Here is a 12,908-nt window from a genome sequence, read left to right on the forward strand (position 1 = left end):
CAAAGGATATTTTGGTCAATAGGATTGATTTTCAAAACCAGTTGCAAAGTGTTCACTTTGGTAGCCCATATACTAAAAATTGTAACGTTACAGAGATTAGCGTAGCCCCTGCTTAAGGATGACACACAAATTCATGAAGCATTCCGTATAAAACTGTGCAGTTTAATTTATATAAATTATATGTCAGTAACTATATAAAATTAATAGCAAAAACAAAGGAGCCCCAATTGTCCTGTTTAATGAAAGTCTTTTATCTCTGTCAGTGTTATAGGTTCAAGCTCACTTGTTGCCTATGCTATATTCCAGAATGTACAGAAATCTCCAGAGGTGAGCCATCTGTTTTTGTGTTGGATTTGAATTTTCAGTGACTTAGCCTTTGAAATAATTAAGTGAGGTGGGTGTCCGCTGTAAGTGATGGAATAATTCTATAAGTTGCTTGTAAATTTGTCATTTTGATACATTGGGATGCTTTAAGACATTGCCAATAAATCTCCCTTTTCTTTTAGTAGTTATTTTAACTATAATTTTTAATACTGAGAAATTGACTAGATGTGGATTAGTGGATAAATGTAGATTTTTTTGGAGTATGCATTAATTATTAAAGTCCAGGAAATGGAGTGTTGTTTGAAGCCTATAATTTGCTCTAAGCATGGCAGGGTCCTGCCAAGAGGTGAGTTTTCTGATGTTGATATCTTGGTAAAATTGCTAGTGGGGCTGGAAATAGTTCAAAGACTGCTATACAAAAGATATTTATTTTGCTGTTCTGGGCTTCTGGCAATTACATTTAACAGTAAAAACAGAACAAAAATACATCCTATGTAAAACTAATCATACCAAAAAAAACCGTTTCTTTTTGTTGAGATGTAATTGACAAATAAAAATTGAATATTCTTAAGGTATTAAAAAAAACCAACCAGGGAGTTCCTCAGTGGCCTAGTGGGTAGGTTTCTGGGCTTTCACTGCCTTGAAAAAATATTTTAAGAAAAATATAAGAAAACTTTAAAAATCAGGCCAGGTGGCACAGAATTAAGCAAAATATAATTTAGAACATGTATTAGAGAACTTTTGTAATGTAGAAAATGTCACCAGGTTTTATTTGGCCCACTTTAACTCCATATGTTAAATACTTTATCTTGTTGGTCCTCATCACTGTCCTGTGAGAAGAATGGTGTTAGCTAAATTTTGCAGATAAGGAAATTGAGACTCAAAGTCATGAAATAAGTTGTTCAAGTTACACGGGTAAGTAGCAGAGCAGGGATTTTTCAAAAGCCTTAACTACAATCCCCCTTCAAATTAAACACAATTTTCATAATTATTATATTATTGGTACATATGCCCAATATTTTAAATACACTCTTCAGGACTTCCCTGGTAGTCCAGTGGTTAATACTGTGCTTCCACTGCAGTGGGTGTAGGTTTGATCCCTGGTTGGGAAAGTTCCACATGCTGCTTAGGGCAGCCAAAAAAAAAAAACATTTTTCATTTAATCCTTAAAATAATCCTGTGAGGTAGATATTATTAGTCTGATATTATAGATGGAGAAATGGAATCCTTATTAAATTGATGGATTTTCCTAAGGTCTCATAGCTAGTAAGTATTAAAACTAGAATTTGGATGCAGACTTATCTTGTTCCATCCAGAGCCTCTCCTCACCTGTATTTTTTGTTGTTGTTGAAGATTTTTTTTTTTTAATGTGGACCATTTTAAAAGTCTTAATTGAATTTGTTACAATATTGCTTCTGTTTTATGTTTTGGTTTTTTGGCCCTGAGGCATGTAGGATATTAGCTCCCTGAGTGAATCTGCACCCCCTGCACTGGAAGGCAAAATCCTAACCGCTGGACCACCAGGAAAGTCCCTCTCCCATACACTTTTAAACCACTGAAATATAGTGCCTAATGAAAAGAGAATTTTGAATTTCAGAGATAGAATGTGGCTATGTAAGTAAAACTAGAAAGTAGAAGTCTTGATACTGTATTGTTAGTTGCCTGCCAAAGTAATCAGGCCACACATCTTCCTGTGAGGTGAAATTACTTAATGTTTGCTTCCTGCAGCAAACATTATTGAGGTTATTTAATGTTTATTAAAATTTTCATCCAGGTGTGATTAAGTTAATAAAATATAAGTTACATAGAAAGGGATAAGCAGAGATTCTCAGTCTCAGCCACTATTGACCTTTGGGATTATATGATTATTTGTTGTAAGTGGCTGTCTTGCATCTTAGGATGTTTAGCAGACTTTACCTATTGGATGTCACAGAAATCTTCCTCACCCAGTTGTGATAACCAAAAATACGTTCAAACGTTGTCAGATGTCTCCTGGAAGAGACAGTAACTCCTGATTGAAACTCGCTGCTCTAGTGTGACCTCTGCCAGGACAGTGGGTTAGAGCTTTATAAAGATGTGGTGTCTGGTTTGGCCTGGGGTGCAACCTTTAATTTCTCTGGCTTCAGTGCTCATACCTTTCACATAACCAGAGCCTGAAGGACCTTCAGTTCAGTTCAATTCAGTCACTCAGTCGTGTCTGACTCTTTGCGACCCCATGAACCACAGCACGCCAGGCCTCCCTGTCCATCACCAACTCCCAGAGTTCACTCAGACTCACGTCCATTGAGTCCATGATGCCATCCAGCCATCTCATCCTCTGTCGTCCTCTTCTCCTCCTGCCTCCAATCCCTCCCAGCATCAGAGTCTTTTCCAAGGAGTCAACTCTTCACACGAGGTAGCCAAAGTACTGGAGTTTCAGCTTCAGCATCAGTCCTTCCAAAGAAATCCCAGGGCTGATCTTCAGAATGGACTGGTTGGATCTCCTTGCAGTCGAAGGAACTCTCAAGAGTCTTCTCCAACACCACAGTTCAAAAGCATCAATTCTTCGGCGCTCAGCCTTCTTCACAGTCCAACTCTCACATCCATACATGACCACAGGAAAAACCACAGCCTTGACTAGACGGACCTTAGTCGGCAAAGTAATGTCTCTGCTTTTGAATATGCTATTTAGTTTGGTCATAACTTTTCTTCCAAGGAGTAAGCGTCTTTTAATTTCATGGCTGCAGTCACCATCTGCAGTGATTTTGGAGCCCCCAGAAATAAAGTCTGACACTGTTGCTACTGTTTCCCCATCTATTTCCCATGAAGTGATGGGACCAGATGCCATGATCTTAGTTTTCTGAGTGTTGAGCTTTAAGCCAACTTTTTCACTCTCTCTTTTACTTTCATCAAGAGGCTTTTTAGTTCCTCTTCACTTTCTGCCATAAGGGTGGTGTCATCTGCATATCTGAGGTTATTGATATTTCTCCCAGCAGTCTTGATTCCAGCTTGTGCTTCTTCCAGCCCCGCGTTTCTCATGATGTACTCTGCATAGAAGTTAAATAAGCAGGGTGACAATATACAGCCTTGACATACTCCTTTTCCTATTTAGAACCGGTCTGTTGTTCCACGTCCAGTTCTAACTGTTGCTTCCTGACCTGCATACAGGTTTCTCAAGAGGCAGGTCAGGTGGTCTGGTATTCCCATCTCTTTCAGAATTTTCCACAGTTTATTGTCATCCACACAGTCAAAGGCTTTGGCATAGTCAATAAAGCAGAAATAGATGTTTTTCTGGAACTCTCTTGCTTTTTCCATGATCCAGCAGATGTTGGCAATTTGATCTCTGGTTCCTCTGCCTTTTCTAAAACCAGCTTGAACATCAGGAAGTTCAAGGTTCACATATTGCTGAAGCCTGGCTTGGAGAATTTTGAGCATTACTTTACTAACATGTGAGATGAGTGCAATTGTACGGTAGTTTGAGCATTCTTTGGCATTGCTTTTCTTTGGGATTGGAATGAAAACTGACCTTTTCCAGTCCTGTGGCCACTGCTGAGTTTTCCAGATTTGCTGGCATATTGAGTGCAGCACTTTCATAGCATCATCTTTTAGGATTTGAAATAGCTCAACTGGAATGCCATCACCTCCACTAGCTTTGTTCGTAGTGATGCTTTCTAAGGCCTGCTTGACTTCACATTCCAGGATATTAGTAATTATTAATTCAGTAGTTCCTACACATTCTGTTTTCTTGGTTTAGGGAAGATTCCAATTTTTCCAGCTTAAATATCAGTCATACTGCTGCTGCTGCGTCGCTTCAGTCATGTCCGACTCTGTGCAGCCCCCGAGATGGCAGTCCATTAGGTTCCCCGGTCCCTGGGATTCTCCAGGCAAGAACACTGGAGTGGGTTGCCATTTCCTTCTCCAGTGCATGAAAGTGAAAAGTGAAAGTGAAGTCGCTCAGTTGTGTCCGACTCTTAGCAACCCCATGGACTGCAGCCTACCAGGCTCCTCTGTCCATGGGATTTTCCAGGCAAGAGTACTGGAGTTGGGTGCCATGGCCTTCTCTGGTCACCCATACTACACTGTTTTTTTAATTTGTTAAATAACTTTTTTAACAACAAGGACACATGAGGGCATAATCTGAATGAAAGGTAATTATTAAGTTAATAATTATGGTAAATTGGAGAAATCCATGGGAAATCTTTGAGTGGACTAGCTGATTAGACAGTGACTCAGAGAGGCAACCTTAAAAGAGAAGAAAGTGGCTTAGGCCAGCCAATGTTTAAAAAAAAAAAAGGCAGATGTACTTCACTACACTTGTGTGGCTTCATTTCCTTATGAAGGTCACTTTTGATATTCTTTGTAACTTGATTTCACTGGAAATATTGGGAAGTGGGGTTTTGGAAGAGTGTTAATATGGGTTGCTTTAGGTGTTTTACCTTACTGGATAGACCTGGACCCAGAACCTCCTCAGGGAAAGCCTTTCACATAATGTATTCTGTCTCTGCATTTTATTTTGCTCTTGATTTTAATTAAATAAATACAGATATGTGTTTTTTTTTTTTAAGATTTTTCTTTCATGTTTAGGATCATTATTAAGCTTTTTCATGTCTTTCTTAACTAATATTCTGATTGTATTTTTATTAAAACATTTTTTATTTTAAAAAAACATTTGGCCATGCCACATGGCATGTGGGTGGGATCTTAGTTCCCTGACCAGGGATCAAACCAGTGTCCCTTGTAGTGGAAGCATGGATTCTTTACCAGTGGACCACCAGGAAAGTACCTTTTTAAAAAAGTTTTAAATTTTTTATATTTTGTATTTTTCTTAAAGTATGGTTTCTATCATACATGTCTTTGTGTTGCCTTTTATATAGTATCTTGTTAAACCAAAGGGGTGACATATTTTTTTATTTCAATAATGGATGCATCAGTTTTGTTTTTTAATGGTATATACTTTACATATATATTTTTAAGAAATATTATTTATTTATTTGGCTGTTCCTGGTCTTGGTTGCAGCACACGAGATCTTTTAGTTGTGGCATGCAAACTCTTAGTTTCATTATGTGGGATCTAGTACCCTGACCAGGGATTGAACTCCAAATCACCTGCACTGGGAGTTGGGAGTCTCAGCCACTGAACCACCAGGGAAGTCCCAGGTTTTGTTGTTTATTTGATTTTGTCTCCTGTTACTAGAACTCATGATTTTCCATCCATGAGTGAAAGTATATAAACCTCTTTTTATCCTTTATTTCTCCACGAACAACCTTAGGTATGTTTTAATGACCAGCGGTTCCCTATGTTTAAGGTTATTTGTTGAATCATTGACTATAATTATGTTCTTGCTCACAAGAGCTGCTTGGCTGCCTTTCTGCTCCAGAGTTTATTTTGTATTCTGTTTTAATTTTTTACCCATTAACAGTTATAAACTTGTGGTAGGTCATAGACCAGTAAAATCTGTGAAAGAATTTAGTTTTTGCATTTTTGAGCTTAATATAGATGGGATAACACTGCATTTTTGAGGATGTATTGCTTTGTGATTTGCTTTTTTCCCTCATTATTACTTCTGAGGTTTGTCCATGGTGTTGTGTATAGCTCTGCTTCATTTCTTTTTCATTGATGTTTAGCATTCTGTATTATGAACATACCACAGTTTATCTATCTGTGCTACTATAAACAATCTGGTAGATGTCTTCTGATGCCCACATGCAAAAATTTATCTAATGTATTTACCTAATAATAGAGTTGCTATAGGATATGGATATCCCGTAGATAATGCCAAGCTTTCTTCAAATGGCTGTGCCAACAGTGTATGAAATGTCTCATTGCTTCATGTTCCCCTCAGTATTTGATATTGTCAGACTTTAAAATTTTTTGCCATGGGTGTATAATTTTTGTCTCACTGTAGATTTTTTTAAAAACTAAAGTTTATTTATTTTTGACTGTGCTGGATCTTCGTTGCTAAATGTGGGCTTTCTCTAGCTGCAGTAAGCAGGGGCTATTCTTCAGTTGTGGTGCACAGGCTTAGTTGTCCCAAGGCATGTGGGATCTTAGATCCCAGACCAGGAATTGAACTTGTGTCCCCTGCATTGGCAGGCAGATTCTTAACCACTTAATTGGGCCACCAGGGAAGTCCCAGTCTCATTGTCGATTGGTTGATTTGACTTTTGGTCCCCTTGTAGTTTATGATTGATTGACTTTGGTCTCCTTATAATTTTAATTTTTTAATTTCCTTGGTTACTGATTGGGTCAGATGTATTTTCACATGTTTATGGTTATTTATTTATTTATTTTTTGTTTATGGTTATTTGAATTTCTTTCTTAACTACCTGTTCAAAGCTTATGTCCTTTTTTTTTATTAGTTTTTCTTATTGCATTTTAAGAGTTTTTGTTTGTCTTTAATATTGTTTGGATACTGTTCCTATGTTAGTCATATGTGTTACAAAGATCTCCCACTTTATAGCTTGTCTTTTCACTTTCTTTATGGTATCTTTTGACAAACATTTTTCATTTTAATGTGGGCAAATTTTTAACTATTTCTTTTAGAATTTTGTTTAGGAAAAACTTTCCCTAAAATTGAAGACATTCTTCTATATTACCTTTAAAAAAACATTTTAAAAAACCTTTATAGATTTTTGTCTTTTACATTTAGGTCTTTGAACTAGTTGAGACTAATTTTTGAGTGTGTGAAATAGAAAGTTGGGGCCCAATTTCATTTTTATCCATATGGATACCCAGTTGTTCTAGTATCACATTTTGAAAAGCCTGTTCCTTCTCTACCCAGAAAGCTACCTCTGTCATGTATCAAAAGTTTATAAATCTTATATATATATATATATATATTTGCATGCTTGGGCTTGTTTGAGACTCCATTCTGTTCCATTGATCTATTTGTCCATCTCTGGGCTAGTGCCACTATATCTGCTTTATATTGTATCCAGCTTTATATTGTTTTGGTATGTGTAGGATAAGTCCTCTTTCTCCTTTTTCTTGAAGAATGTCATGGTTAACTTGATATTTTGTGTTTCAGTATCAAATTTAGAGCTAACTTCATCAAACTATATAGGAAAATATGTTGAGATATAATGATTTACGTTTAATCTGTGTATCAGTTAAAGGAGAACTGACATTTTCATAATACTGGATCTTACAGTTCATGAGCATTCACCTTAGATCTCTGGGGTCTTTTAATAAACATTTTATAATTTTCTCCATGGGGGTCCAAAACTGTCTTCAAGAAAGTGGGAGTGTGTAGACCAAAGAAGAAGGATACTAGAAAGTGAGACAGACAAACTTCAGAATGTAGCTAGAAATTGAAAGACAACATATATAATTCTTGCTAGTATTTTTCTCCATCTTGACTTTCATTAATATGAAATCCTATAAGATGAATAAAATCTTAGGATCTTGTCCATAACATGATAACCATAGTTGATAACACTATATTGTATAGTTGAAATTTGCTCAGAGGATAGAACATAAATGTTAAATGTTCTCACACACATTTATGTTACATAGGTAAATATGTGAGGTGATGGATGTGTTCATTAACTTGAGGGAAATCCTTTCACAGTGTATATATACATCAGATCATCACATATACTTTAATTATCTTATAATTTTATTTGTCAATTATACATCAGTAAAGAAAAATTGCAAATTAAACTATATGAAAATTTAAAAACACCTGTTTTCATGTTCTTTGTGTTCTTAACCATATCCTAAAACACTCAGATCTCATTTCTTGTTGTTAGAAGATGTTGGCTGTGCAGCTAGAACACTTAAAATTTCCCATTTGAGCTATGTCTCCATTACAAAAATTTTCATTTTTTCTTTCTTTCCTTTGACCCTATATCTGAGGAAGGAATGTCTCTATGAGGGAGAAGTTCCTCTGGTTCCAGAACAGTTGGAATAATTGAGATTTCAGATTCCTTCCTACCTGGATTGTTCATTTAGATTCCCTACAGTTAGCCAGTAGCAGAGGCCCCAGAGAAATTATGCCCAGTTTTATATTAGAAAGGTTAAACCTAGTTGATTGTTACATTCTTTTGGCTGCATCATTTTTGAAAGTATGAATTTTCTTGCTTTGACAGAGAAGACCACTCTTTTACCTGAGCTTCTCTGACCTCCTTTTGGGGATATACTGGCTCACTGAGGCACTTCTCTATGGTACTTCAACAGCCAGTAAGGACATTGTCTGCTATAACCTGCAAGTAGTTGGACAGGTGAGTGCTACTAGATTGTAACAACATCTTGTATGAAAGGCACACTGATATCTAAATAAGAAGTGAAGAGAACCCATTCTGGAAAGTGGGACCCTTTTGTTTATTGTTACACTTTGAAATAATAGCTTTTACTGTTTTTCCACATTAAAAAACTACTTACTATAGAAAATTTGGAAAATATGGAGAAGCAAAAAGGTAATTAAATCACCCAGCTATAATTACTCTTTAATATTTTATCTATAGTATAATATACATAATATATATTATATGTAATATACATAATATATAGTATTTTCAATCTTCTTCTCTATAGGTAAATGCATTTTAGAGCAAATGTAATATATTAATACTCTTTATAATCTGCTCTTATTATTCAACATACTGTGACCATATTTTCACATAATAGAGTATATTTCAACATCTTTTGAGATTATTGCATTTTTTATTAATATAATAAACATTGACTTTTAGAAATACTACATATGATTATATGTAAGTTATATATCTTTCATAGATTTTATCAGTGGATTAACCTATCTAGTACTATCAGTATATAATGTTTCTGAGACTTGGGATGTGAAAAATTAGAGGTTAATGTGCAGTCTATACTCACTGCTGGTTACTTCCTCTGGGAGTTGTTGCAAGAGGGAAAATTTGTTTTAATTTAGTAGGAAAATACTAATATGTAATTAGTGATATGAACTCCAGGTACTGATAATATGTTACCTATCTTGTATGAGTTTAAGTATCTTAGAGACATACTTTATTCAGTCCTGCTTATAACCTCATAAATAGGGTTAAGGCTGTGTTTTCTCAGGTAATAATAAACAATTATTATATTATAATATTATAATCTTTGTTGTTGTTCAGTAGTTTCAGTTGTGTCTGACTCTTTGCGACCCCATGGACTGCAGCCCTTCAGGCTTCCCTGGCCTTCATTCAGTTCAGTTCAGTTCAGTTCAGTCGCTCAGTTGTGTCCAGCTCTTTGCAACCACATGGACTGCAGCACACCAGGCTTCCCTGTCTGTCACCAACTCCAGGAGCTTGCTCAAACTCATGTCCATTGAGTCAGTGATGCCATCCTACCATCTCATCTTCTGTTGCCTCCTTCTTTTCCTGCTTTCAGTCTTTCCCAGCATCAGGGTCTTTTCCAGTGAGTCAGTTCTTTGCATCAGGTGGCCAAATATTGAAGCTTCAGCATCAGTCCTTCCAGTGAAAGTTCAGGGTTGATTTCCTTTAGGATTGACTGGATTGATCTCCTTGCAGTCCAAGGGACTCTCAAGATGATTCTTCATTCAGCACACAGTTTGAAAGCATCAATTCTTCAATGCTCAGCCTTCTGTAGGGTCCAACTCTCACATCTGTACATGACTACTGGAAAAACCGTACCTTTGACTATATGGACCTTTGTTGGCAAAGTGGTGTCTCTGCTTTTTAATATGCTGTCTAGGTTTGCCATAGCTTTCCTTCTAAGGAGCAAGTTTCTTTTAATTTCATGACAGCAGTCACAGTCCACAGTGATTTTGGAGCACAAGAAAATAAAGTCTGTCACTGTTGCTATTTTTTCCCCATCTATTTGCCATGAAGTGATTGGATCAGATGCTGTATCTTAGTTTTTTGAATGTTAAGTTTTAAGCCAGCTTTTTCACTTTCCTCTTTCACCTTCATCAAGAGATTCTTTAGTTCCTCTTCATTTTCTGCCATAAGGATGCTGTCATCTGTTTTTCTGAGGTTACTAATATTTCTCCCGGCAATCTTGATTCTAGCTTATGCTTTATCCAACCTGGCATTTCACATGATGTACTCTGTATATAAGTTAAATAAGCAGGGTGACAATATACAGCCTTTGATGTACTATTTTCTTAATTTTGAACCAGTCCATTGTTCCATGTCCGGTTCTAACTGTTGTTTCCTGACCTATATACAGGTTTCTCAGAAGGCAGTTATGGTGGTCTGGTAAAATTCTCTTTAAGAATTTTCCACAGTTTGTTGTGATCCACACAGTCAAAGGCTTTACTATAGTCCATGAAGAAGTTTTTCTGGAATTTTCTTGCTTTTTCTGTGATCCAGGGGATATTGGCAACTTGATCTTTGGCTCCTCTGCCTTTTCTAAATCCAGCTTGTACATCTGGAAGGTCTCAGTTCATGTACTGTTGAAGCCTAGTTTGAAGGCTTTTGAGCATTATCTTACTAGGAAAAAAAAAATCTGCATTGGAATCCTGAACCTGATTAACTTTGTGACCTTAGGCAAGTACTTCATCTTTCCAAACGCTGTCTCCTAAGTCTATAAAACTGTCACTAATAACAATTACGTTGTGTTTGGCACAGATGTGATTGTTACTTTATTTTTTGAACTTTACTGAACTATGTATTCAAAAACTACATATATTTAAAGTGTACATTTTTTATATATGTATGAAATCATCACTGCAATCAAGTTAATAAACATTCCTATTTCTGTCACCCCCTAAAATTATTTCAAGTGTTTTTTCCCTTAAATGCATTGTAAATAGTTGCTTTTAAAAATACTAGTTGGGAAGAAGGAAATGGCAACCCACTCCAGTATTCTTGCCTGGAAAATCCCATGGATGGAGAAGCCTGGTAGACTACAGTCCGTGGGGTCGCAAAGAGTTGGACATGACTGAGCGACTTCACTTTCTTTCTTTTACACAGGATTAAAGGAGGCTCCATGACGACACTTGGTTCCTCCTGAACTCGATTTTCTCAAGCGTTGAGCTGCTAATGGCTCAGCAAACCAGTATGTCTTACTCATGAAAATGTTTTTCTTAATTAGCTGCATTAATGAACCTCTGTATTTGCTTGGAAATCTGCCTGTCTTCAAGATTCATGTCAATTGTTTTATGGCCAGAGATGACTCTCTTTGTACCAATTCTGTCTCAAAATACTTGCTAACCAGTATAGAATGCTGTGCTAAAAACTAACAACTATCTCAAAATGCTTGGTAATCGGTATGTAATGCTTTGCTAAAAACTAACAAGGGGGCACTGTTTATGTCCCCTTCTGATGTCTATGTCAGAAGCTTTCTCTATCCCTTTACACTGTAATAAAACTCTGCTACACACACCAAAAAATAAATAAATTAATTAAAATACTGGTTGGATGTTGCCAACATCTGGCTCATTTCTGAGTTGATGTTTGATGATTATCTTCTCCCATGAGAGTCAGTGACATTTTTCTTTTCTTTATATACAGAATGTAATTATTATCTCATCATCTTTAGGCAGTGGTTCAAATCTCAGTCTATTTCTCTAATTCTTGGCTATGCTGTTTTGGGACTGCCATGCTCATGCATGGTGTAGGGATTAGGCTGAGACTTCTATGGAATCACACACAGAATCAGAGCATCCTCATTTCTGACTCTTATCATTTCTGGGATTCTCCCCATACATTTCCATACCTTCCTACCTGATGGGAGCCCTTCTCTGGTTTCTGTAGCCTAAAGGATGGGTTTCTATTAGAGTTTTAGGTGCCCACATTGAGCAGCATCATGATTGGGGCACACATTTGAGGCAAAACTGTGAGAAAAAGTTTGGGAAACTTATTTCTGTGCAGTTCGCTTCTTCACATTTGACTCCCTTCTGTAATCCACTTGCTTTTGTTTACTTTTCATAGTCCTCAAGTAGTTGATTTTTATATTTTTACCAGACAGTTTTTGTTTGTAATCAGTGGAAGGGATGGACTATAGAGGGCTTAAACACAGTAGCTTATTTATTTAATGAATTAGTTGTAGTTTTTGAAATTGTGGTAAAACACATTTAACATAGAATTTTCCATTTAACCATTAAGAAATTTTAGGTTTTGGTAAAAATACATAACAAACTTTAGTATTTTAGCCACTTTTAAGTATACAGTTCAGCAGCATACATTCACATTGTTGTGCAACTGTTACCACTATTCACCTCTAGATATTTTTATTGTCCCAGACTGAAATTCTGTATCCTTTAAATAATACCTTTCCATTTCTTGTACCTTCCAGCCTCTGGTAACCACCTGTGAATTTGACTACTCTGGGTACCTCATGTGTGTACTAAGTTGCTTCTTGTCTGACTCTTCATGTCCAACTCTTTGCAACTGTGTGGACTATAGCCCACAAAGCTCCTCTGTCATGGGGATTCTCCAGGCAAGAATACTGGAGTGGGTTGCCATGCCCTCTTCTAGGGGATCTTCCCAATGCAGGGATTGAACCCAGGTCTCTTTTGTCTCCTGCATTGATAGGTGGGTTCTTTACCACTAGCACCACCTGGAAAGCACTGGGTACCTCATATCAGTAGAATAATACAGTATTTGACCTTTTGTGTTAGCTTGTTTCACCGAGCTTAATGTCTTCAAGGTGTATCCATGTTGTGGCATGTGTCAGAATT

The 12,908-nt window shown here is 36.6% G+C and overlaps 1 protein-coding gene and 1 non-coding gene across 3 annotated transcripts in view; both read left to right on the forward strand.

The window, feature by feature from the left end:
* TMEM116 (transmembrane protein 116) overlaps window positions 1-12,908 on the forward strand; it is a 38,786-nt gene that overhangs the window by 9,991 nt on the left and 15,887 nt on the right. For both annotated transcript variants that reach the window (XM_040250858.1, XM_040250856.1), the window contains exons 3-4: window positions 264-327; window positions 8,395-8,526. In XM_040250858.1, the coding sequence (XP_040106792.1) occupies window positions 264-327; window positions 8,395-8,526 (196 nt within the window). The remainder of the gene's footprint in view (window positions 1-263; window positions 328-8,394; window positions 8,527-12,908) is intronic.
* LOC120871680 lies at window positions 49-153 on the forward strand. The gene has a single exon (XR_005723103.1). It is a non-coding gene; the product is annotated as a U6 spliceosomal RNA (small nuclear RNA).

This window comes from Oryx dammah, unplaced genomic scaffold, assembly GCF_014754425.2.
Source record: "Oryx dammah isolate SB20612 unplaced genomic scaffold, SCBI_Odam_1.1 HiC_scaffold_12, whole genome shotgun sequence".
In the NCBI taxonomy this organism is placed as follows: Eukaryota; Metazoa; Chordata; class Mammalia; order Artiodactyla; family Bovidae; genus Oryx; species Oryx dammah.